At 45.9% G+C, this 27,139-nt stretch overlaps 1 protein-coding gene across 1 annotated transcript; it reads right to left on the bottom strand.

Annotated features, from left to right (window-relative positions):
* Nucleotides 1-14,318: 14,318 nt before the first annotated feature.
* On the bottom strand, nucleotides 14,319-22,991 carry LOC115332476 (4-coumarate--CoA ligase-like 6). Its single transcript, XM_040221667.1, has 5 exons — nucleotides 22,965-22,991; nucleotides 19,658-19,927; nucleotides 19,386-19,530; nucleotides 16,799-17,050; nucleotides 14,319-14,437 (listed from the first exon to the last, which is right to left on the bottom strand). The coding sequence occupies exons 1-5, from the start codon at nucleotides 22,989-22,991 to the stop codon at nucleotides 14,319-14,321; spliced, it is 813 nt and encodes a 270-aa protein (XP_040077601.1).
* Nucleotides 22,992-27,139: the final 4,148 nt, after the last annotated feature.

The raw sequence follows: 27,139 nt of genomic DNA on the forward strand, positions 1-27,139 counted from the left end.
AAGAAGCACTGCCCAGAAGCTCTGGAGATACCAGAGATTTGCTCCGACCATCTTCTACCCGAGAGTGTAGTGCAAGGAGTCCAAGTACAGATAGCTGAGCTGGTAGACGTCACCTTGCCACCAGCCCAGTTAACAATACATGGCATTGACATTCTTATCGGTGCTGACTACTATTGAACTCTTGTCTCTGGTGAGGTCCAAAAAGTGCAGTCGCTGTCAAAACAGACTTTGGATGGACACTTCAAGGACCGATTCCCCACAGCGGTTTGACTGCCTCCTGTTCTACTGCGGCAGTTCTGAAGGCCAATGTGGGTGGCAGCACATGCTCATTGTCTACCGAGCTCCGGTCATTTTGGGAGATGGAAAGCATGGGCATCACCGATCCTAACCTCCCACAAAAGGAAGAGGAGGATGAAGTTGTCAGAGCATTTACATCATCCATCAAGCTAACTACCGGACGGTACGAGGTGGCCTTACCTTGGTAGCCAATGAACCTTCAGCTGGCAGACAATGAAGGAGTTGCCAGGAAGCGTCTCGTGAGCCTCACAAAGAAGTTGCTTAAGGACGATGTGATACTGACTGAGTATGATCAGACAATTCGCCAGTATCTCCAGCAAGGATTTGCAGAAAAGATTTCCCCGAATGCAGACAAGGCAGAGAACCGAGTGTACTACATGCCTCACCGTGCTGTGTTACGACCTGACAGCCTCTCGACCAAGGTCAGAGTCGTGTTTGATGCGTCATCAAAAGAACCAGGGTGTCTGTCTCTGAATGACGCACTAGAGCCAGGACCAAACCTGAATCCAGACCTCCTGAAATGTTACTGAACTTTCGGATTCATCGTATCGGCCTCAGTGCAGACATTGAGAAGGCATTTCTACAGATATCACTGAGACTGGAAAATCGTGACGCTCTACGATTTTTCTGGTACGAACGAATGCCAACGAAGCAAGAGCCGAACCCTCCTGTAGAGGTTTGGAGGATGACAAGGGTTCCTTTCGGAGTGACCAGTAGCCCGTTCCTTCTCGCAGCCACGCTACGTCACCACTTGTCGATAACAGAGGACTATCCGGAAACAACGAAATCACTAGCCGAAAGACTCTACGTCGATGATCTTATCACCGGAGCGAACACCGAGGAAGAGGCGGAACAGTTCTCTCGACCAACATTACATGTCATGAAGCTAGCCGGAATGACAACGCGGAAGTGGAACACAAATTCTACGGAGCTGCAGCAGCTATTCAACGAGGAAGGAACCGGGTGTGTTCTAGATCAAGTAAAGTGTACCACCCCTAGCGTTTCTCGAGTGTTAGGACTTGTCTGGGACAAAGACAGCGATTGCCTGGCGTTCTCCATGGGGCCTGTTTTGGAATTCCTAGACCGGAACTGCAACACGAAACGATTCATTCTCCAGGCATCATCTCGCATTTATGACCCATTAGAACTTCTTTCCCCAGTCACCGTGACAGCCAAGCTGATGTTCCAAACCCTCTGGGAACTGGGTGTCGACTGGGACGCGCCACTACCTGAAGAGGTTCAAACAAGATGGACGCAGTGGCATACAGCACTGCACCACTTAACGGAAGTAACAGTACCCCGACGGTGCCTTGAACTTCCTGATGATGACCGAAACGAAGTCCACATATTCACAGATGCCAGTCCCAAGGTTTATGGGGCTGTGGCGTACCTGTGCACGCAGACTGCACCAACGAGGGTGACTTTGGTTTTGTCCAAGACCCGGGTGGCGCCGCTAGAGAAACTTTCTCTCCCAAGACTTGAATTGATGGGAATGGTGATAGGGGCACGGCTAAAGGACTACCTTACTAGGTCGTTGAACCTACAAGTTGCCAGCTGGTACCTCTGGACAGACTCAACAATCGCACTACATTGGGTGCGAGGTTCTGCTCAGCAGTGGAAGCCCTTTGTGGCCAATCGAGTATTGGAGATTCAACAGCTGACTGATCCAGAGCTTTGGAACCATTGTCCTGGACTAGAAAATCCGGCTGATCTGCTCACAAGAGGGGTGACATCCGAAGCACTCAAGTCGAGTGCGGCATGGTGGAACGGACCGCCATGGCTCACGGAGCCACCTGCTGCCTGGCCAACGCATGAAGCGGGTGTTGATATGACCGCGGCTGATGAAGAGAAGAAACAAGTTCGAGTCTATGGCGTGACACTGAAAGAAGAACAGGTTTTGCCTATGCAGCGCCACAGTTCCCTCTCGAAGCTTGTTCGAGTTGTTGCCTGGATACGACGATTTATGCATAATTCTAGACATCCCAGCCAAAAACACGAGGGTTATTTGACGACCGAAGAAGTAGCACAAGCTCAAACGTGTCTGATGCTGCAGGTTCAACAGGAGGCGTTTCAGAGAAAGCTCCAATGCGTTCGACGCTCAGCACGCATGGAAAGCAACTCTCCTTTACGGGACTTAAGCGCATGCCTGGACAAGGACGGGGCGCTGAGGGTCCGAGGGCGTCTCAGTAACGCTGACATGTGTGACAATGCAAAGCATCCCATCATTCTTCCATCAAGTCATCATTTTACCGAGCTTTTGACCAATGCCACGCATCGACGACTTCTCCACGCTGGTCCCCTTGAGACTCTGACAGAACTGCGGGAACAGTTCGGGGTCGTTTGAGGAAGACAGATGGTAAAAAGGGTGTTGAAGAAATGTGTGATCTGTGACCGTTTCAACAGCCGGGCGGCCACCGAGCCAGTTGCTCCACTCCCTCGAGACAGAGTAACCCAAGCGGCCCCCTTTGAGGTGACTGGTGTGGATTTCGCGGGACCGCTCAACACAAGGGATAAAGGCAACAACAAGAAGTCTTACATCCTCATTTTCACCTGTGCCGTTACCCGTGCGATTCACCTCGAACTAGTGACCGACATGTCCACCCCCCATTTTCTGATGGCCTTCAGACGATTTGTGTCAAGAAGAGGAATGTGCCGAGTCATCTTTTCTGACAATGCAAAAACGTTTCAGCGTGCTTCAAGGGACCTGAAGAAACTGTGGAGCGCGTTGCGTGGAGAGGAGATGCAAGCCTACTTCGCTGATCGGCAGATACAGTGGAAGTTTATAATCGAGAGAGCTGCCTGGTGGGTTGGGTTCTGGGAGAGGATGGTCCGGTCGGTGAAATCCTCGCTCAAGAAAGTTTTGGGCAACAGCTACTGCAACTTCGAAGAGCTGACGACCATCTTAACTGAAATTGAGGCTGTAATTAACTCAAGACCTCTGACACACGTCTACACCGAAGCCACCGAAAAGGAACCACTCACCCCTTCCCATTTTCTGGTGGGAAAGCGTTTAACTGCACTTCCGACCAGCTCCAGCGTGGAGCCTGTGCCTCCCCTTGAAGGACAATAGAACAGGCGGTGGCGTTACCGTCAAAAGATGGCAGATCAATTTTGGCGTAGATGGAAGAGGGAATACTTGACCAGTCTGCTATCTGCTCATTGCACGGTGCCGACTTTCTCCAGTGCCCTGAAGAAAGGAACTTTAGCGTTGGTCCACCAACATCTCCAACCTCGACAACTTTGGAAGACGGGAGAAGTCGTAGAAGCATTGACTGGACGAGACGGACACATACGAGCTGCTATGGTGCGTCTTCCTAATGGTACCATTATTAGGAGACCCGTACAACTTTTATACCCCATGGAATCTATTTATTAATGACTTGACGTCATTGTGGGGGAGTGTGAAGAAACTCAATTTTCGTTTTTCTTGTATAGCCATCGCAAATGACGCAATCCTAATAAACATCGTCATCTTCTGTTTTGTTTTGTCAAAACATGGCGCACGGCTCGTTCCTCGCGGCGGAGTTCTAACAAATATCAAACTGTTAATCAACACCAAATTTCCATCTGAACTTTTTCTAACTAAACGCTTTCAGCAGTCCTTAGAGAAAGGAATAGTACCTTTCGATTGGAGAATTGGCAAGGTTATTCCAGTCCACAAGTCCGGCTGTCAGTCGTCTCCACTATCTTACCGCACGATTTCACTTACCTGGATTTCCAGCAAAATCATCGAGCATATCGTCTACGAGCACCTTATTAACCTCCTAAACGCCTGCGAACTTTTCACCAAAGCTGAGCATGGCTTCCGCGAACACCTTTTATGCGAGCCTCAACTTCTTTTTCTTACAAAACACCTGTTTAAAAATCTTGACTCTGGCTTTTCTATTGACGCTGTTTTCCTCGACTTCGCGAAAGCATTCGACGAAATCCCACATAATCGTCTATTGTTTAAACTCTCTCCACTAAAAATAGCTCCCCAAGATTTAATATGGAATAAATCTTTCCTTAGCCGTCGCTCTCAATTTGCTTTAGCTAACAGCACTGCTTCCTTCTTATCTCCCATTTTTTCGGTCGCTCCACAGGAAACCCTGCTAGGCCTTTTGCTTTTTCTAATTTATATTAAGGACCTCCCTTTTCAGCTCCTGTCGTCCATTCGCCTTTATGCTGACGATTGTGTTATTTACCGGCTAATAAAAACTCCCAACGACCATCTTATTTTTCAGAATGATATTAACAAACTTACTGACTGGTGCCATACCTGGCAAGTGTCTTTCAATGTTATCAAGTGCATATATCTATCCTTTCCGTGCTCCTCTTCTCTTCCCATAACCACATTGGTACATAACGGCATTGCGCTTAAGACGGCTAATCAATATAAATATCTAGCTGTACATTCAACCGCTAACCTATCCTGGAATATTCATATTGATAAAACTATTTCCTCAGCGAATCAATCACTTGGTTATATCCGTGGTGATTTGAAGTCAGTTCCTTGTAACCTAAAATGACTTCTTTATATCTCTCTTGCTCGTCTTAAACTAGAATATGCTTCATCTATATGGCACCCTCACCAGTCTGGCCGAACTAATGCAGTCGAAGCGGTTCGAAATAGTGCTGCTCACTTTATTTTTTCTGACTACTCCCGTTTTTAGGTGTTACTGCAATGAAATCACAACTAAACCTTCACGATTTTTCCTGGCGTCGTATAATTGCCCGGCTTTGCCTTCCTAATAAAGTTGATGAGTCCGCACATTTAAAGGAGTCTCTTCTTAGCTCTCCCAGTTATACGTCGACAAGACTCGACCACTCATGAAAGTGTTTTCAGCCCAAGACTACCTCTACAGCATTTCAACATTCTCTCCTACCCGGTACCATTGTGAACTGAAGTGGTCTTCCCGATAGCATTGTCACCATCACAGATAACACCAAGTTTCGCCTCGCACTAACCACCCACGCCACTTTGTAATGTCCCTCGGGGCCCTGACGGTGTTCGTAAATAAATAAATAAATGCAAAAGCATTCAGGTAGTAGCCCGTGTTCAATCGCTCCAAAGACGACAATAGCGGAACCATGAAAATGTCTGGAACTCAGCGCGTGTCCTCTGCTTTGCCAACCCCTGCGCCTGGCTATGATCAAGATTGGTAGTATATAATCGGCTCCAGATCACGTGGCCGCTTGTTCTAAGCTGGTGATGTTGAGGGGAGGAACGCGGCTCGTTTTTCTTTCACTTTTTCTGCGAGTTCTATTCCGCGTGGTGCAAAACGAATTCGTGTTCCATAGGTCATTCACGACAGGGATTCCTTCTTAGCGGTATTTGCACGAGGTCGCATCGTCCCTTTGACTCGCCTTGTCTTTTCTAATTGACAGGCATTTCAGATTTGCCATGGATGACAAGAATGCTGGTGTTGTGCCCTCGTTCTCGGCTGAAGGTTAGCTGTGCTCCTCTGAGAAGAAGGGCTTGTAATAATGAGCACTGTTGAGCATTAGGAGAATACAAAGGAGCATGTGCATGGAGCACACAGGGAGGAGCGGTCCATTGTTAACAGCCAGAAGCTAGGCCCCGGTTTTAAGAAAAAATTTCTGAAACCAAGACAGGGCCGTCAGGTCGTGGGCTGGACAGGGAGTTGCCTCCATGTAAGACAAAGCCCCACAGGTGTCCGTGGCAGGTTGCAGGCAGTGCAAGAGAGCCAAAAGCTCCTCAGGCCAAAACAAGCAGTCAACAAACCCAGCCGATTAAGAGCGAGGGAGCAGTGCAATTTCACGAAGGACAAGAAAGAAGACGTGCATAGGCACAGTGCTGACTATCAACTGTAGGTTTATTTTTCCAGCGAATCAGAAATATAAACACAAGGAAGTTAGAGAAGAAAAAAAAAGGCACGAAATAACTGATAAAATGATTTCTACCATGCCATATCACTTTCACACAATATACTTCCTAGTGTAACACAAAGCTGCCACAATACTTGATAAGACATAACGTACCCCCCCCCCCCCCCAGGTATACCGGCAGAGCTCTAAGACATTCGTCTTACCCTCTCAAGAAAACGAAAAAGGCCGCTTCGACTTTCGCGGCGACGTAAATTTTGTTATATGCCAAGATCGTCAAATTATTAAACGAAGGGACGCAGCCACACCTGCTGCAATGCACCACAAGGTGGCCTGAGGGGGAGGAACGGCGAGAAACGGAATGGCTCCCTCACATTCACACATCTCCCCGTCTGTTCGATGTACACTCTACAACAAGTGAGGGAGATCTTATACAAAATACCTGTGGCACAGAGAAAAAAGGGAGTGTAGTGGTTGACATCACATAACATCACAAAATACTGTGTTCCACCTAGGTTTGCGACACTGAAAAGGCTACCGGCAAACTGTGCTTGTTCGCCATACATTTGGCTTCGTGAAAAAGGGTGTGTCCACAAGATACCACCAGGGGTCGGGATGTCGGTTTCTGCCTAACCATTGAGGTAAGTCAAACACTTAACAGTTTTAACAGAGCTTCAGCCAACCCTTAACAGTCGGCACAGGAAAACCCACTGAGGTCAACCTAGAGACTTCTAAACAGAGACTGTTCCCTCATCTATGGCGGCATGACTTCAACAATGAAGTTCGTATGCATGATGTGGCGATCACTTGCTTCACCAGCTTAGAATGCGTGGAATCATATGGCATTAACCGCTTTTTAGGATGTGGTTCATAGAACCAACAAATGTGAGAGGGCCAAGCTTCAAGCCTAAAAATTACACAAAACTTACGCATATGGGTTTTGTACATTGATTTTAACTCTGGGGAACGCTCCTTAATATAGCCCAATGAAAGAGAGAGTGATTAGCCACGCGTGTTCGTCGAGGAAGGAATCCTGCAGCTGACGTTGACCAGAGGGCCCGACCAGGGCTTCAATGAAGACTAGCAAACCAGTTAATCTAGATTGAATACCATAACATCTCATGTACTGTGAATTGGCAGCGTATTTTTTTTATTCGCACTTTGTATTTTTTATATTGTTTAGGCACAATTGAGAAAAAACGCGTCACCTTCCCCCGAAAAACTGCTATTCCACTGCGTAATTGCAGAGAAAACAAATTATTTGCCGAGCTGCAGCTCCGTGTGGAGGTGGTGGGAACTACGTTGGCACGTCATTTAGGTACACGCGGAAGTCAACGAAACCTGTTCCCCTCTCCTGCTACACACGCTGGCCGGCCCCGTGGTGAACTGTCTTTTGTGTCCATCGCTCGATGCAACCTTCGGCGATGCTGATTGTTGAAAAGTCGACAATTGCGGAAGGAGCTGCTGGGGTCTTTGAAGAAAGAACGCAACAGGAGGCCTGGTGGTGCCTTGGAGACGCCACTCGAAAAATGGCGTGAAAATTGAGGGGCACTTTGACCTTCCGATCAGTTCAATATTTTTTAATAAAAACTAGCGCACGCAGAAAGCATGATTTTTGTTTTTCGTTCTGTAGGTGACACAGATTAATTCCCTCAGTTAATTAGCTAAAGTCCGCAAATCGTTGCACCGCCCGTTTAACACACATTGTTTTACCCTTGCGAGTCACAGAAGTAAGTAGCGAGAGGACATGGAAAATAACACCTTTGAGCAGTGGTTTATGAATGTCGGTTGGCCAGAGAAACAATTGCAGATGCGGGATGACAGCGACATACATTATAAAGAATTAGGCTTTATCCGAGGATGGCAACATAGGTGCGACACAGCACAAACAAGCGAGCGCTGGTTTTTTCTGTTTGTATCTTAGAGTTGAAAGGTTGTCATTAAAGGCATACTTCAGCGAAATTTGAAATATATCCGTCGTGTTCAAAAATAGGTTGAATATGATCCACAATATCCTTAAATGACAATCGCACGTTTGTATTTTGAGCCTGATGGCTGTATTTTTTATTATAAACGGCCCACTCTAGCAAGCCCTTGGAGAAGGCCCAGCTTAGAGCACGTGACATCCGACGCAATCGTGACGTAGGTCGTATCGGGACGAGCAAAGCTACGGCGAGGCTGACGTTGAGGGGATGGCCTAGTCGTTCCAGCCACCGAAGCGACTGCTTTTGTACGAATTTTGAGTGACGGGTTAATCTTTTATAATCTTGTATGGGGACAATAGCTGCTTCTGGAACACACAAAAGGGATTCTCGGGAAGACGGGAGTTCCTCCTACCCCTCTTCTCTCGTCGTGGCCGGAGGCGAGACACTCACCCTAACTAGCTGTCAAGGTTCCTAGACGGGCATTACAAACAAGGCGTTAGCGACATATACCAAATGCTCTTTGCTAATCGTTTAATTCGTTTTAAAATTCCTTTTCGTGACGTTTTTTAACAAGATATTGGTGCGTTCGATGTGATACTGCTCGTTTGAACGCATATAGACCATAAAATTAGCGCCGAAATTTCATTGTAGTATCCCTTTAAAACGACAATACTACAGTGCTCCACTAGCGGTGAATGTTTTATGCTTGCCAATACTCTGTTCGAGTACAATCTGAAATAACACAGATGTCCTGTTTGAACTAACAGTATACAACTGCAAAAGTGGTACAGCATACGTTTTAGCCAGGAGCATGGGATGTTGAATGCTATGCAGGATTCTGCTGAAATGAGAGATTGTTTTTGTTATCTAAATTGTGAGGACAAGTTGATATTTTTTTATGGAAATGAGCTTGCAGTCAGTCAGTCAGTTTAATAAGGCAACCTGAAACTGCTGTGTGGCGGCGTGACTAGCATAGGGCCCTGGCAGAAGCTTTTGCTGTATGTGCCCCGAGCTGCAATACGGTAGGAGGAGAGCCTTGGTAGGTAGAAAATATGGCATGTTTTATCTTTACTGAGAAAGATACTGGTTGAACGTTCTAGTTCAATAATAAAATGAGTAAATATGGGGAGCTTGTTGGATGTACCATCTGGTTGTGTAGGTAAATATTTCATTTGTGTTTGCTTGGATGTTAACGGACGTTAAAGTCCCCAATCTAGCGGAGGTACTGTACTGGCTAAATTTCTCACCTACAGCTGAGACACAGGACACCCACTGAGGCTGACCAACTTTTGTCTGTGTGAACCAGGCTTGTGCCTATCTTAAATACACTATTCGATATACTGTATTTCAAATACGTTTGGTAGTATTTCGGAATCTAGCTAATAAATTTCTTTCAGAGTTTTTGCTACTCTATCTTAATTACATTTTTTACTATATTGTACTCAGTATCTCAAATGCGTTTTTCAACCTGCGAAAATATCTGTTGCCGGAACGATCTGCGGAACTGATCGTCACACTCCACGGCAAAGCTGAACCGATTGCAAACTTGGAGGCAAGCGATCAAACGCAAGACAGGAAACAAGGCACGAGCAAAACGCAGTGTGCGAATGTGAACAAAGGATAATATAGATAGCCCGAAGTACGCCCTAGGCATCCTCGTGTCCTTTCTTTTTCAATTTTTCTTTATTGGCGCGTTACGGTTTGAGCTATCGAAGTGTTTGCGGCGTCACCGGCATTTTACACTTTTGTCTTAATCTAGAGTGGTTCCGTCAGAGGAAGAATGTACGCCAACGCTTGGTACACAATTGACCATTTTGGGAAATCGCCGGTTCAGGTGGTTCTCATATCAAAATACGCGAGCACATTTTCAAGTAAGCGCAAACACGACCTCGGCCAAGGAAGCTTGATCCTGCTGGTTTCATTGAACAGCAGTGACCTAGACTGGGCTTTGAGGAAGCCTTTGTGTGCCTATTGTGGTATAACTCTGGGCTCGCTCAAAAGCGTTTCTTTTGTCTCCTTCCGAATGCGCACATTGTTTCATTCTCAGAATCCCCCAACCTAGTTTTCCACCAGGTGGAGCCAGGGATCGAAAGCGGTTTCATGTACACTCTCTTGCGTCATTTGTGTTTCCCTCTTGACTTTCCTGATATATTTTTTGAGCGTTTGAAGGTACTGGCGCTCGCTCGCTCTTAGTTGTTGATCAGCGACAGAGGCTGTTTTCCTCTAGCCGATGCGTGCACGTTTGTTATTCTCACGGGTATTCATCAACAAAGGCTGGCTGCCTGATCAACTTCTATTTGGCTGTTAGGGATATGCAATGCCGGACTGCGTGTCAAGTTCGCCAAATCGCTTTAAGGCATATTACAAACTTATTGCGGAATGCGTCATGAGCCGAGCGGACCGCCAAGCTAAAGCACGCCAGTTGCCATGCCTACAACACGTGTGTCCCGCTTGTTCCTAAAATCTTTCGGTACCTATCGTGTTGTATATACCGAATTCTTTCAAAGTAAACTTCAATTGCAGCAGTTAAGTCGATCGCTTCTTGAAAGTCATGAAGATCAGAAGATCCCAGCAGAATGTGATTTGCAGTGAAGTCATCTCAAGTAGAGCACCCCATTTTGATTTTTTTTTATTCTTATAGCACTAGCTCGCAAACTATACTTGCCGGGTATTTTCGAACGTAACTCAATTACTTTTCCAAATTATGTTTCAAAGTATGGTATGTTCTCAAATTACTCCACTGGAGACAGTTCGTTTAGAGTAACTTAAATACTATTGTAAATGCATTCTGAAATAAGTATTTATTATCTTATCTTAAATACTGCTGTTGAGTATTTTGCATCACACTGCTCTAAACACACAACGCGATTATTTTAGGGCTACTAAGTGATGTGACTGGGAAACGGTAAACGGAGTGCATAACATGACACAAAATTTTTAATTCAACTAAATCCTGATGAAGGGGATCGACGGATGAAGAAGAAGGGCAACCCAACCGGGAGCGAGGAGCTAATGGCGAGGGTTGAATGACAGAGTTTGGTGTGTCCGGTGCAAGACGACCCCAAGGATCATCCAGTTGACTGTTCCAGCGACGACCGAACAAACTAAGTAGTGACCCGAGGCACTTGCGGGAATTCTCGGCGGCGACACGGGAGGCCCGAAGACGAGAAGCTGGGATGACAATTCACCGGCTACTAGTTGGTGCAAGTCTTGGCATACTCGAAGGAACCCGTCCATCTATCTTCACCTTTGGCAGGCGCCGGAGGCAAGGCCGTTTTAAGATCGGTAGGTGCCCGCAAGAGGTTGAATCCAAGTGCCACAGTTAAAGCACCTGGATTTGATGACAAAGCAGGTGAACAGCTGAGGCGCCAGAGCTTCGGGACGGTGACAAAACCAGTGACGACAACTGGAGGTCAAGCCAACAAAAACTGAGTAGGACTTTAGTTCATCTGCACATATGTATTTATATTTTTACCGTTTTCTAAAAATACTTTTTGCAACCGTACAGTGGTCCGGCCGACTCCTTTTTTACTTAATTTAGTGACGAAAGGAACACCTTTCGTATTGACAAAATCCTTCATGCCTGTGAGGGCCTAGGTAGGTTGAAATATTCAGACGAAGTTGCATTGTTTCAAAAGTTATGCAGTCAATGCACATTAACCCGAAAAGAAACAAATTTTTAAGATACAAATTTTCTGGTACTTTACAAGAACTGCAACAGCTTTGATACGTGTTCCTAAAGTGTGGCTATCTTATATTTCGCATATGACCGCGTTTAAGTCCATCGCAAGCAGGTATGGAGTAGCGTTCCCTCTCGGCCATGCACGTGGCATTACTCCCCCGTTGAAAAGCGGATCGTCCCGATGCAGCTTTAAGTATAATAAGACATAGCTAAACAAAATAAGCGTTCACAGTTGATTGCGGGGTAGTCTGAACTACGAAAACACTTGATCAAGGCGGAAGGTTCCATTGATCGTCGATTTGGGCAGCGACTGGCGTCGTTCTGGCTTCTTCCGGAGCAAAGACAGGTTTTAGCAGCGTCGAACGGTTCGCTCTGAGGTCGATGACTGCGCCGTATTCACACAGTAAGTACACCCGTGGATGACGTCTCTTTCACAGTCTTGTCGTATGAAAAATTTCACGGACGGATCTCACCATGCATCTCGACTCCCGCGGTACACCTTCCGACGGGCGTAATCAGATGTCCTCCGGTGGTTCGAATTTGTGGGATAACCCACGGCATCGCACCTACCCGAAGACGACGTGAAAGTTTACCAGTCACAACGGAGTGATCCGCACCCCTGTCCACGAGTGCCTATGTGTCGTGTCCGTTGACGATGACGTTGAGGCTGTTCATCACCTTTCAAGGAGCGTCGTTCCGATGCCTGGCGAGCTTAGATTGGGGGCCGTTCTTCGTCCATGGAGGTTATTTTCGTCGTTGGTGTTCAGAAACTCCACCCCCACGGGTTAAGCTGCGCTTAGATCTCCAACCAAAGGGCGAGAAGCGAGAGGTTCTCACGACGGGGACTTTGCATCGGCGAAGCTGGACGTCGTGGGGTCGGAGTGAGAGCTGGCTAGCACGAGAGTGCGAGAGTGAGTCGGCAGGGCCACGCTGTGCCCCGTATCAGCTACACTGGCATCTCGAACACCCGGCCTAGAATATTCGAGCGTCGAACACTCGAGAGACTGACTCGGCAAGGTCATGTTGGCCTCCTTATCTATTACACCCGGTCTCTCGAACACTTGTCTTGAAATGTTCGAGCGCCGAACATTTGGCGTAATTGTGAAATCGCATCTTGTCGAAGTATCGGGTAGCGTTTCTCACGGCCATGCACGCGGCATTTCGCCAAAAGCTCATCGTCCCGATTGAACTTTAAATAAAATAAGATAATGCCAAACCAGATAACCGTTCGCATTAGATTGCAGGGTCGTATGAACTACGAAAACACTTGATTGCGGCGGCAGGTTTAGGTGGTCGGTTATGATTCGGACAGCGGCTGGTGTCGTTCTGGCTTCCTCCGGAGCAAGGGCAGGTTTTCTCAGCACCACAAATTCGCATCGCGGTCGATGACTGCACCGTATTAACACAGAACGGCAACGCCAAAAGTTACCTCTCTTGCACAGTTAATTGTAGTTTGAAGAATATCACGCGGCAATATGGTTCTTTTGTTTTGACAAGGTATGACAGACAAATGCCATTTGCAAGAAGCGCGTCTCAAGATCAACGAGCAGGCTAGGATAATCACATTCACGCTGATCACCACGCCATCATGGGCACCTACCACGTATGCAACGGGTCTGCTTTCGATGCTGATATCTGCTAATGATGAGAGCCGAAACGGAAAAATCTAGCGAAGAGCAGGCGACGAAAGAGCAAAAAATTTGACGGGAGGCGCGCGCGCGATCGTGCGAGCCAGTGCTGCCACGGGGCGCCCGCGAAACGGAGGCCAATGTGGCCTCCTTGCGTTGGGACGCCAGGCGGCGGGGCGCAGACCGACGCCGCCGTTCACGCTCGTGTGGTCAGGCGGCGCCGCCGTCGGCGTCTGTGTCGGCGTAGGCGTAACCGCGCGCGTTGCATTATGGGACGCCCCGCTAAACTCAACGAGAAAGTTATCCCGCTAATTTTTGCGGGTTTAGTTTCCCCTCTAAATTCAGCGGAAAATTTAGGGAGAAGTTTCGTGCTGAATTTAGCGGGTCTAGTTTCCGCGGTTAAATTCAGCGGGAAAATTTACGCTAAACTTCCCGCTATGGAGGGGGAGGAGAGGCATACCTTCCCCTCCGTACCGTCGCTTCCTCCTCCTCCTCCAGAGCTGCGCTCTAATTTGGCATTACACAGAATTGTAAGCATCTTTTGTTTTTGTTTTCCTCGCTCAATCCTATCAAGACAAGTTCAGACAACGCCTTTGTTCGACCTCACCCGGGTTCCGCTGTTTCCTGAGTATATTTAATCTACTCCTAACTATGCTGTGTGCTTCTTCCGCAAGGATTGCGGTCACGTCAGATCGCCGAGTTCTGATTGGCTCCGTTTGAAAGGCTAGTGGGTAGGCCTCAAGGCGGTTAACATTGAGGTATACCCTTTATCCTTCCACCAGAGCCAATCGGAGCTCCGCGTTCTGACGTCACGGCAACCCCTGCGCAGATACAGACGAACTTACGCTACGCATATCGAATCACTAAAGAAAGTTCCCATCACCAGCGGTCGATAAATATATTTTTTTTTTAGCAAAACCGACCGAAGCCTTGTTATGTTGTAGAACACAACGAGTGAGATTATCCATCTTGATGAAGCATCTGCAGTTTTTTCCTCACTACTTTACCGTTGGCGTTCTTTGGTATCGAGTCAACGAATTTCACACCCCCGTGGAGGTGCATGTAGGTTCCAAGTTGGCCTGGGAAGAAATGGAAGAGATCAGCATAATATGTACACAGTTGACACTTTCTAGAACAACGATGAATAAACATGGCCGTTAATTAGAACGTTAAAAAAAATATCTGAACGCGATTTAAGCAGTGTTGGGTCAAGTACACCTAAGAAGTACTTAATGTATAAAGTAAATTACAGGTCATGTTCTTCAAGAAATATAGTTAGTCAACTGGGCACCACGTACTGGAAGTAAAATACTATAAATAGAATGTACTTTTCAAATGAAATCAAGTACCTTTTAACACAATCTTTCATGATGCCATTTCATTCCCTCAATAATGTTTTCTTTTCATCTGGTATATATTAGGTAAATCGAGGTGCATCAGCTATTTACTGAAACGGCGGCCAATATTGGATAACGTTAAGTCTTGATTTACTCTCGCTGACGAATTATTTTGCAGAATCACCTTGTAATACGTCATTACTTTAAAAAAAAATACCAGATGACGTCTCGAAAGACGACAGCGCGTTTTCAGATGACGATATGCTTATTTTTTCTTCAAATTTGGGCGATGTGTCTTGCAGTCGGGAGTTGAACTTTCCGCGGAAAGTACTAGAAAATAATACTTTTAAGTAGAATACGAGTACACACACTCAGAGAATGTACTTCAAGTAAAGGACAAGTCGTCTAAACCTACTTGAAGTAGTATTTTAAGTAGAATGCACTTGAAGTAGTTCCCAGATTAAGTATATTCGTGCTTAAAAATTCCAGTATAATTAAACCAATAAACTAGGTGCAATACGGCATTTTAGAAAGGTGCCTTTAGGTGATGCATTTATCATGCTCCAATTTTATATCTGGGTTGAAAAAAATGAAACCTAAAAAAAAGAATTATGGTGGAGGCAAGTTTGTAGAGACCAGGCGGGTGAATATCTATAAATGCGTCAGCATTTGTCGTTGCTCACACTATGGTGCCTGGAACGCGTCTCCGACTGGTGTGTTTACCGGGTTCAAAAAAGTGGTCCCTCGATTTCCGCCTGATGACGTCATACAAGTGTCATGTTGTCGCCTGTTGCGACCCTGGCGGCGCCCCAACAGTAGTGGTATAAATGGCAGACGCCTGTTCTTCTGCAGGTCGCTTTCCACTGTGACAGTTCACGGAAGCTCAAGCAACCGGAAGTTGGGACGCCTAAAGGGACGCCGTGACGAAAGCGACACTCGCGTTCGCTCGTGCTTTTCGCCAGCATTTCTACGGCCAACCGCAAGGATCGCGACAGGCAACAGCATGACACTCGCGTCATTTGTTGCCACATTGGGACCACTTTTGATGCATGGGCGGGATAGGACGCTAAACACACCAGTCGAAGACGCGATCCAGGCACCATACTCACACGGACAGAAGTTCGCTTCCCCGCTAAATTTAGGGCGCAACTTGAATTGGTGCAAAAACCACGTGAAGTTTTTTTTTCCGCTAAATTTGGAGGGGAACCTTACTGGCGGCATACGTCGAGTATTCAGTTTCCCTCTAAATTTAGTGGGGAACTTGATTCCACTAAATTTAGCGAGGAACCTAAATTGGTACGTAGGTCACGTGAAGTCAATTTTCCGCCTATTTAAGCGGGGAACCTGATCCCGTCAAATTTAGCGGGAAAACTAAATTAGTGCATTGGTGACATAAAGTCAGTTTTCCGCTGAATTTAGCGGGGAAACTGAATTAGTGCATATATCACGTGAGACCAATTTTTCGCTATATTTAGCACAGAAACTTGATTTCGCTAGCTTTACCGGGAACCTGAATAGGGGCGTAGGTCACGTGATGTAAATTTTCCGCTATATTTAGCGGAACATTGACTAGCGACATACATGGCCAAAAATCTATGAGTAGCTTCATAACTCCCTCGCATTAACATTGTCAGGATTACTTTTTTGTTTATTTTAGCGACGAGGCTGCATCTTTGTTAGCTCAATCTAGCTCTGAGTGGTGTTTAAAATCTAGTTTTTGGACATAGATAGTATTTGTGTGTCCCTTGTCTTTTTTTTCGTTCGCATACCAAGAGTTTTTGAAGATGCCTGCATTAGATGAGTAAGATCCCTGATTTTTTTTTTATTGATCCTGTCTGTAAGGAACAAGTGAGGTTGAAGTAAGTATTTTGATTTGTCGACACCCCATTGTTCATAAAAATATTACGTGGAGAAAGTTTAGAGGGAAGCATTGTCGATATCAGAGGCTTCCAATCAAAAAAGAAACCCCGAACTGCTAAGGTATTTCTACTTAATTTTGCATTGAATTTTGTTCTGTGTGATTCTCAACTTCTTATGTCTAAAATATGCTCATAGTGCAATATAAATAACACGAATAAAAGAAATGTCAAGATCGAGATTTACCTGCAACGAAGTTTTGGAGCTCTGCCTCGGTGATTGTGCCACAAGATTTCTTCAACACGACAAACGCCAAGGCCGCTTCATGATATTGTGGATGGGGGACACCAATGACCGCTGCCTCTTCAACTCCATCGTGGCTGAGCAACACGCTTTCAATGAAGCAGGGTGCCACGTGGATGTTCATGCATTTAAAGAACTGGCTCATTCTTTCGACATAGAAGAATTGACCGTCTTCGTTGTAATAGCAGATGTCACCTGCAAATTAGCGTGTAGTCGTCATATCTAGCTGAAAGTTCAGTTCATGAGCTGGTTTAAAGTAAAGCTAAATAACTAAATAGTAGATGGACGCTCTCGGAATATTAACTGCACACTTGACAAGGGCTCGAAATATCCTAATGAGAAAGGACGAGAATGCGCGAAAACCTTTCACATACTCTGAGACAATCTTTCTTTGGCCATGCGGTCATAATGGCACGGTAATGGGTGCTTGAGCGACGAGCCTTCAAGACAAGCTATTTCTCCCCAAACGTCATTACTATGCTGAGTGCGAGGTGGTCTGCTTCTCGCTCTGGGGTTGCACTGACGTCAGATTGCCGAGCTCTGATCGACTCTGATGGAGGGATAGTGGGTAGACCTCATTCTTATGCGCAGAGCAAGTTGTCAGCTTCTTGTGTAGGAGTTGCGGTAACGTCAGAAAGACGCCGAATTCAGATTAGCTGTGACTGAAGGATAGTGGGTAGACCTCAAAGCAAGTGGCCTTGCCTTCATTCAGAGCCAATCAGAGCTCGGTGTTTTGACGTCTGCAGAACCCCTGCAAAAGGAGCAGAAGTACTTGCGCTCCACATACCTGCCTTGATGTCTACCCACTGTTTTCCCAATCGGAGCAAATCAGAGTTGGGCCTTTTAACGTCACCGCAACCCCTGCTCAGGAAGCAGACGAACTTGCGCTTTGCATTGGACAGACACCGCGTCACCTAGCTCGCGTCAGCGTCGCCGCCACCGCGACTCGCAGCGCCTTACAATGAGCGCGACGTAGCACGCGGCGACGCAAAGACGTACGCGTGTGCCGCTTTGCGTCGTCTCCCGTCGAGCTTGACGTGTTTGCCGCTTGGGGCAGGTCGGGGTTCCATTACTAACGGTGACGTCATGCGCAGAGCTTGTTTTCTAGGTGGTATTTCTATCGCGCGTATATTGCTAGAGATGATAAACGATCGCACGTTTTGAAGAATAGCCATGTTTGTAGACGTTCAGGCGAGTGCATGGAAAGAGGCCATGGATGAGTATGCTATGCAGCCGCCAAGGAGCTTGTTTGCAGCAGTAATATATTTTACTTTTCAGTACATAAGAGTTAATAATAATAATAATAAATAATAATAATATAATGCGTAATTTACATTCAAACAAACGATGGGAGAATTAGGGGAAAAAAAAAAGAAACTTCAAATTGAAGTTTGAGTTTTCAGACCTATACGCATTTGGTACGCAAACAAATTAGGCTTAAAAAAAGAAAAAGAACGCGTTTTAAAATACGCATTTATACATTAGGCAAAGCAACTTCAAAAATCGCTAAAAGAACAACCGCGCCAGAAAAACATCAAGAAAAGAAAACGTTCAATTACGCTCTTCAAAATAGTCAAAATATAATAAATTTTGTAAAAAAAAACAAAAACTTGAGCGTGTTTTTCTTGAGAAATTTTAGCCAGATCTATATATTAGTGTTTCTAATCTGGTTTAAAGGCCGAGGAACCGAACATTAAAGAATTCGGTTGCCATAATGAGATCTGAACGAGAAAATCGTTCAATATTAATTGTGATGGTTAAAGTAGAAGAGATCATATCGTTTGACGCTACTAATTTGGTTTTAATATATGACAGTTCCATTTTTCTTGTTCAAATAGAAACCGCGAAGCAGATCCGCTTGTTTTTCTAAAAAAATGCGCCTGAACTTTCTAAAGCGATGCCTTAATGTGGCGGGGTTTTAAGCGTTGGCAACTACCTCGCGAATGCGATTCAACCACCAGTGTGAATAGGCAGTTTTAGCAAACCGTCACCACGTTCTAGTATGGCCACTGCACGCCTCCAGTCGCGTGTTAAGGAGCATGCTTCGAAGTCACCGCGCGAGCTCACGGTAGCAATGCGGCACGGCAACGCTGGGCCAAAACTGCCTAATGCAACATTAGGGCTTTCGTGTCTGCGGATTCACCCCTCGATGGCGTCACGGCGCGTCACCTGACACTGAGACGCCATCAGAAAAGTGCGCTGAATGCGTTGCATTTATAGGTACTCTCTGAACTCTCACGTGACACCAATGCCACACCGTAGTGTTACTTGACACTGTGACGTGACACCGTGATGTCCCGTAGCACCATGACGTCAAATGACGTGGCAGTGGCACGTGACAATGACGGCCTTTATATGTTCCCAAAACCCTTGCAACGTGCAGTTCAGCGGTCTCCTTACTGTATAGCAGCAAAACGAGGAGTGCTAAGAGACCCTATAAACGGCAGGCTTTCAGAACGCCCTTGGGAAATGCCGAAGAGAAAACCAACTTTTGACTGACTTGTTAACAAGAACAGTCGCCATCCCCTACCTGTTCGTACCCAACCATTGGGAGTAATTTTCTGCGATGTAGCTTCCGGATGTCCGTAATAGCCCTTCATGGAACATGGCGTCTTCACTAACACTTCTCCTTTTTCGTTTGGTCCAAGCACTTTTCCACTCTTGACATCAACAACCTGATGACAAGCCAAAATCCATTGTGGCCAGCATATCGACAGGGGATAATCGATATCAATAGTTGCGAGCTGAAACTGGACTATCCGCACACCTCTCGTACTCATCACTAAATGGAATTAAATTCACCTTAACTTGTACCATCGGGGACGGGAATCCAATGCCGTACCAAGGGGAGGCACCCCACGGGGGTCTGCATATCCGTGCGACTTCCGTAGCTCCGTAAGTTTCTTTGACGATGGCCAGATCAAACGACCGTTCGATTTGCCTCAACATTTGGGGCGTGGCCTTCGCGCCACACAGAAGAATAGTCGTTAGACTATCCAGCTGAATTCCTCGCTTCTCAAGCGCCTTGGCAAGCTCCAGAATCCAGAATGGAGCCCCGAACACTCTAGTCACCTGCGCCAGGATGAAGGGAGAGGGATTCGAATCATCCGGTTACGCAATTTGTATTCCGAAGAGAGCTCGCATTCCGTGGCTGCGAAATGAATTGTAAGCATGCAGGTCTAGGCGCACACTACTTTAATAACATTAGAATGTTTTGCGCCCCATGGTCATACTGCTAATACACAGGCTGCATAACACTGCCCAAGGTGTCTTTCGTCCTTGTACTCTAACGTTGCTCATAGAAAAAACTGTCTACGGGCATGGTCGAAGCATGCGTATGCATCGCACCAAACATGCTTCAACATGCATGGGGCGTGTATCCGCATATATTTAGGGTTGTTCGTTTTCGGGTTTTATATATTGCGACCCGCAGAGCCGAGAAGGCAACGCTTGGTCACGGTCTTCTAAAAGATTCCCGGTCATTCTCGCAGCAGACGTAACTTTCCTTCTGCTTTTTTGTTCTCGAAAGTGCCAGTTCATCCTCGCCCCGAGCGCGCGACGCTCGAACCTTCTTTGCCGAACGTTTGAGATAGTGAAGCAGGGTAGATAAGCAGCTTCCGCGACCTTGTCGAGTCAGTCTCGGTCTCGCTAGCGCTCTGTAGTGCCGCCGAATCGCCGCCCGCTTTTCTGCTGCCTCGACGCTCTTCCGTTACTTATTTTTGTAGACTAGATGATCTCGAAATCCACTTGAGTGCCCCTTTAATAATCGCTACAAATAGGGAAGGTAAGAAAAAAAAGATTTTTTTTTTTTTCGGGAGCAAACTGCAAGCCATGGCGAACGACAGGAATTAGAAAAGGACAAAGAGACTTGCATGGTTTTACATTACAAGTAATCAGTTTACTTGTAATCAATTACAATTTAGGATGGTTTTGCAATAATTTGATTAGATACATTAAGAAGCAATCGCGAAAGTAATATGGCTTCTTTCGGAAGTACTAACATTACTTGTAGCCATTACTACTTGCTTCTCCCTTTCCTAATGGTGCTCTCTGTTTCTAAAAGTTTGCAACCGAAGAAACCTCAAACCATGTCTGCGGCAGAAGTGTAGTCTTCCAAAATTGGCGGTTTTAGAAGGTCTGTAGTTTCTAGTTCGGTGATTCTAATCTATTAATAGAAAGTACGATAGACCCGTTTTTAAACCAGGAGAACAATATATCGATTGGAAGATCATATGTAATCGGAGAAGGCACGGTCACTTTTTAGAGTAGCGGTAAATTCCTTTCTTTATTTCGGAATCAAGTGATCTAATTGAATACATTTTAACCAAAAGTTGTCGTGATCGTTGTCGATTAATTTTTCCGAGTATCGTGTAGAAGACTGGAAAAGAGAGTCTAATTGGTGGAAGTAAACATATGGTTCGAATTAGAAACTTGCTTGTCGTCATCGAAGACCCCTAACTCGATCAATTTTCAGTGAGACTTAAATCACGTGGCGCTAAAGTTCCTTCTCGTGCAGAAGGGGTAAAGCTGGCGACGAGAAAGCGTCGCCAGCTTTTTCGTATCCCCAGCCTTCCGCCCGCTGCACGAATAAGAACTTGAGCGCAGCCTCGCGCTTCTCACGTGCTTCGAGTCTTCCTAAAATGGATTGATTTAGGAGTCTTCCATATCGCCCAGAACGTTTTTAATTGAACCTATGTTTGGTTTCCCTCATTAAGACGTAGTTCTTTTTAGGTAATTATTTTGCTCATTCGTGCGCGTTTTTCTTCTTTAAATCCTGAGGTTTGCCGTGGCTGGAAGTTTGTTCCCAACAGTTTTTTTTTTTGTTTCTTTTCTTTTTTCTCAAACACACAATTTTCAGGATTTTCTGTTGCTTATTCGCAGAGACATCCGGCATAAGGCCGCGGAATAGCTACCAAGCTCGTGATTCCTCCTTCGAGAGTGATTCATTACGCCTGTATAGTCCTTTTTTGTGCATGTGAGAACTGCACGTAAAATGTGCTTGTTTGAAACAATTCTATATTTAGGTGTCCACCGGCATCGTAAGAGTATTGCAGTAACGCTTTTAGTGTGTTACGCCTGGAACACCTAGAATAAACTATTAAAGCAAAAACGTTCTGCTGATCTGGGTTTTATAACTCAGGATTGATTAAGGTAACGATTTATGGAAAATGACGGGACTTTTTTTTTTGTCTATTTAATTAAAATGTTTACTATACACCCATTTTCAAGGTAAACAACAAACTAGATGGCGGCTGCAGGTTGCCACTTCTGGTTGCTGCGGGTTGTCTGTGTTTTGCCTTCTGTTTTAACATCCAGCCCAATTGACACAGTTGTAATGTTTAATTTACTTTTAAACAGGTAAATTTTCTTATAATTTACAACAACCGATAATTATAAAGATAGTCTCTCATTAATAGACACAATTTATTACATAAAGTGACTACAAGGCTGCTGTTTGTTGATCACTTCATGTTAAATAATGTATATGCTAATAAAAACCTCTAGGCCTGGGAGACTCGGCGTCGCTTTGCACCGATGAAAGACTCATCAACACACGTTTCATATCTTATCTTCAACGATGTTTCATGAACATGCCTGCGATTTTAGAACACATTATGATCGCATTGCCGTCCATGTGCGACGCTGATGGCAGCGATGTTTTATGGAGCGGAAAACAAGACTAAATTACTTGTGAGAGTTAGCTCACAGATTCCCGCATATGGTGCGTAGGTAAGTTCACCACCTGGCATTTCGGATAAACCGTAAAGCGTTTTGGCAACGAGGTGCCCAGATGAGGGAAATCGGGAAGTTGCCAAAAAGGTGTGCATCCGTTTAGAAAATATTATAAATGAATCTATTTAAATCACCTTAAATTTAGTCAGATCCGTGTCTTCCCTCATTGCTCGAATTTTAAATTGTTCAACTCAGTGTTATTTTGAATACTTATTTTCTTTTTTGGGAGATGTAAGTTTTAGAATGACATTACTTTTTTTTTAATATACAAACTTTTTACTCTTTGCTGGTGAGGTACTACCGCCTAAGAAATCGCGTGACACAGTATCGCGCAACCCTGTTGGCGTATGAAAATATAATGTCCGTGTCGTCATACCTTGTATTTTTTCATTGCATCAGCCATTTCGTCTGTATTCATAGATTTCGATAAAAGGACAGTTTTCGCTCCGGAGGTGATGTCATGCAGGTAAAACCGGAACGCAATAATCGATGATATAGGTAGGCAGGAGGCAACAACTTCGTGGTCGCTGGACACTTCATGAGTCCTTAACATTTTGGAAGAGAAAACAAAAACACACACACACAAAACAACGGTTTAAGAACTGATTCCGTTAAACAACTATTGATACCACACCATCACGTCCAAGTTTACGGCCGATCTATTTAACAATGTTTTCTCCACCTTACTCGACCCTTAATTGACGTCACGACACCGGGGTGGCGCTGCTATCAACACTGGGCACGCGCGTAGTCGATTCATCTCATGCGAATCTGGGTTCTGCGCACGCGCAATGCCCCCAGTTGGTGTGAGCAGACGCGAGTTTGTTTGTTCTTGGTGTATATTGTTTGTTGCGAACTGTTGCAGGGTGTCCCAAAAGAAAAGTTACAGGATTATGATCGTTTTTTTTTTCTTTATCGTAAAAAGAACGGATTGACGATCGCATGCACTCTCACCCCAAATGTAGCGCTATAGCGGTAAGAACCAGATACCTAAGTTTCAGTACTAATCCTTATATTAGTCAAAACTTGTACGTAATTTTCTGAAATCCGCAATGGGAAAATGTCGACCGACAAAGCTCTCCAAATATATGAGAGATGAATGGCGCCACTTAGCGAAAACGGGCAAAAAACGGGCCACCATTCTCATAGCGAAAATTTGGGAACATCACTTTTAGATTATTAATAAAATAACAGTTAGTACTCAAGAACCTTTGGCGTCTCATTCGGGCCGCTTGCGCTATATTTTGGCGGAGAATGAGCGTTCGGCGATGCGTATTTTCTTTTTTTTTTGTAAAAAAAAAACAAAAAAAAAAACACTATTTCTTTTTTTTTTTTTTTGGGGGGGGGGGGGGGGTACATTGTTGTTTGTGGATGGTGTGGTGGCATATCGAGGTTTGCAAGTACTGCCTCTGGGCGCCGCCACCTTGCTGCTTGCGTGACCGTTGCCAGAGTTGCGCCCAAACAAACCATATTCCGTCTAGGGTGGCCAGACTAGCGTTGGAAGCGAGGCAGCTTGCAAGCGTGAGTAGAGCGCACGCTCTGCCCATACCACCAACAACATAAAACCTGCTGCTCCCCTCCCATGCGTCATCATTGTAGTGGATGTACGCAGCGCCAGGTAGCCTGCGTCAGCATAGTCACCAGGGCACCAGCGTGTTTCGCAGTGTCTCTCCAAGCGGCGACGTAAAAACGAACGCTCGTCTGCTAGCTTTCTGGCGCCTCTCATTGAGCTTTGGCGTGTTTGCCGCTTGGGGGCAGGTCGGGGGGATCTACAAACGATGCGCCATACGCATGCCGTGTCTTCTGAGTAGTATTGGCTCCGCCCACAGGCGTATGTGGAGCGCAAGTTCCTTTGCTTCTTGCACAGTGGCTGCGACGGTGTCACAACGTCAAGCCCTTATTAGCTGATTGTGGAAAGAAAAGTGGTATAGACTTCAAAGCATCTAGCATCGAGCTCTACCCACTATCCTTTCAATCAAAGCCGATCAGAGCTCGGCGTCCTTCTGAGGTCCCCGCAACTCCTGTGCAAAAAGCAGACGACTCGCTATTCGCATAGTGCTTGCATCCAGTGCCTCCAGTTTCCAGCAAAAAGTGCGGTTTGGTCCGCGACCCTTAGCGACGGCTGTGCGACGTCGGCTCCAAGAGCGAGCGGAAGAAGCGAAGTTCGCTGCTGATAGAGCGGGACGATATCGTGAGTCAGCGAAACGCGCAGGCACCAAAGAAAACACAGGAACGCGGCGTGTTCACTGTGTGGTATTGGTTTAGTCGGTAACAGTAAGCGCACAAAGATGATGAGCGCCGTGACGATGCACTTTTGGTGCTCTGCTTGATTGGCTGGTTCAAATCGGGGCATCGACTGCTGTAGGATTTAACGCGAAACGGAGTTATAGGGAGTACGTCACACCCTGCGAAATTACAATGGCCTTGGCGCCGACAACTTTTGCGTAGTAGGAACAGCTGGAAGTACGCAGCTTCGGCGATTTCCCCTTTGAACTGAGAGGCATGGCTGCCGCCATCTATCGTCGTGTGGACAACCTTCGAAACGGCGGGGCAGCTGTCTCTGCTCTCTTGGCGAATCCGGTGTCTCGGTGAGTCGGCGGTGACCCTCTCCCTCGAAAGCAGCGCGACTCGCGCGTGCTTTGTCTCGGAAACGAGCTGTTCTCTCCGCTAGGGGAGCATTTGGTGGTGTAGACGCGCTATCTAGAGAAAATGAGCGGAGTATAATGTAGTATCCTATTTTTACATACTGGCCCGTTTCTGCGAATACTTTCGAAAATTGCTAGCAGTATGGGTGAGAAAAAATAAACTATTTTCAGGAACAAACCACGGTTGACGTCAGGAATAACATCATCAGCAAACTATAATTACCTAAGTTGTACTAATTAATTGACTTTTCAAGTAGCGAAAATAAACACATGTTTCAAATTAGAGATTTGCTGAGCGTCAGCGAAAAACCCTAAATAAGTTAATTTTGGGACGACACGAAGCACATGAGAATCAAGGGTGCGCGCTAAAGTTACCACTTGTGCAGGACGCACAAGGCCGGCGAAGTGAAAACTCGAACGATAAGGATATCATCCGTGTTTTCGCATCACAGGCCTTGCGCCTGCTTCAGGAGCGGTAACTTTAGAGCAGCCCCGCGCCTCAACGAATTCGTTCGGAAGTTGACAGATTTTGAGGATCTTGATGACGCTCATAGCGTTCCTAACTAGAATAAAACGTTTATTTTCACTAATTAAAATTTTAATTAGTTTCTATGAGGGAGTAAAATTACTAATTAGTTTTTTTTTTTTTAATTTTTGACGTCCGTAATGGCTGGCAGTTTGTTCCACAAAATACTTTGTTATTTTCTGAACCAGCCTAGTTTTCAGAATCTCTTCCAAGCACTCGCAAAATACTTTAAAGGGGCACTTACACGTCCAAATAAATTTCTTTTTTACAGTGGAGCTGTTAAGGGTATACGTTTCCTTAACAGCCTTAATGTCAACACAAATGATGATGATGATGCGGCTTTTCCCTTTATACCAGCGAGCTCGAAGAGTATTCGTGTTCTAGCCCAAAAAAACTGTATAAGCTATTTGTTCTAATTTTTCTTCCACCAGTGTTCCGGGCACGCTTTCGTCCTTCGCTCGCACTGCATGGTAGAAAAATCATGACTGTCTTGTGGAGGGTCGTCTGCTGCTCCCGTATATAGGTTGTCTGTGCCAGCCGTCGTTTTAAAACCCAGTGCACATGCTAACATCGGCTCTGTATGAAGCCGGCGATCTACCAGGGGGGTTGGCAGCAGGTAGAGTTCCTGTATAGGCTCCTTATGGGAGCCAGAGTTGCGCGTTCATCTCCGTAGCGCCGTCTTTTCTGCACGGCATGTTGATCCCGCTCGTCACGTGACTGAATTCGGCGAATATCTGCGCCGCGCGTTCAAGGCGCGCGGCGCGCTCAAAAGCAGGGGAACCTACGCCGTGGCGCGTGCAACGTCTACTTTCCTGCACGGCACTTGATCCGGCTCCTCACGTGATCGGATCTCGGCGAATAGCGGCGCGGCGGCACGAGGAAAACAGACGCGCAACTCTGGCTTCCGTAGGGAGCCTATACAGGAACTCTAGCAGCAGGCACTCACAGTAGAGCACTATAGACGCTTTGCAGCAGCTGTGCATGGGCACCGCCATAACTGACCTTTAATTTTTGTTTCCCCTTATTACGTTTACTTCACTTCATTATTACGATAGCAGGCTAGGTTATTGAAATCTTAGGTTTTATTCTATCTTTCTCCCCAGCATTGGCTTTTGTGGAGGCTCGTCCACACCAATTTCAGTGCCTCGGTATCTCGGTAAAACAAGAGAAGGTCACCAATGGCGGCTGTATTCTGGCGCGTGTGTAAAGCGTCTATTAGTGGCGAGATGTTTCGGGTGCGCCCTCGTTTGGTTCCCTTTCGTGACGTCATTACCTTGTGAACAACAAGTTCAATGGTGTTTGTAATGAGCAGGTGGAAGCCTGAAATCATAGCGCTTTCAAAGCAGCACTGCCAACACCGTCAAAATTGAAGCTCTTACA

Source organism: Ixodes scapularis, unplaced genomic scaffold, assembly GCF_016920785.2.
Source record: "Ixodes scapularis isolate PalLabHiFi unplaced genomic scaffold, ASM1692078v2 PGA_scaffold4__175_contigs__length_147842914, whole genome shotgun sequence".
Taxonomy (NCBI): Eukaryota; Metazoa; Arthropoda; class Arachnida; order Ixodida; family Ixodidae; genus Ixodes; species Ixodes scapularis.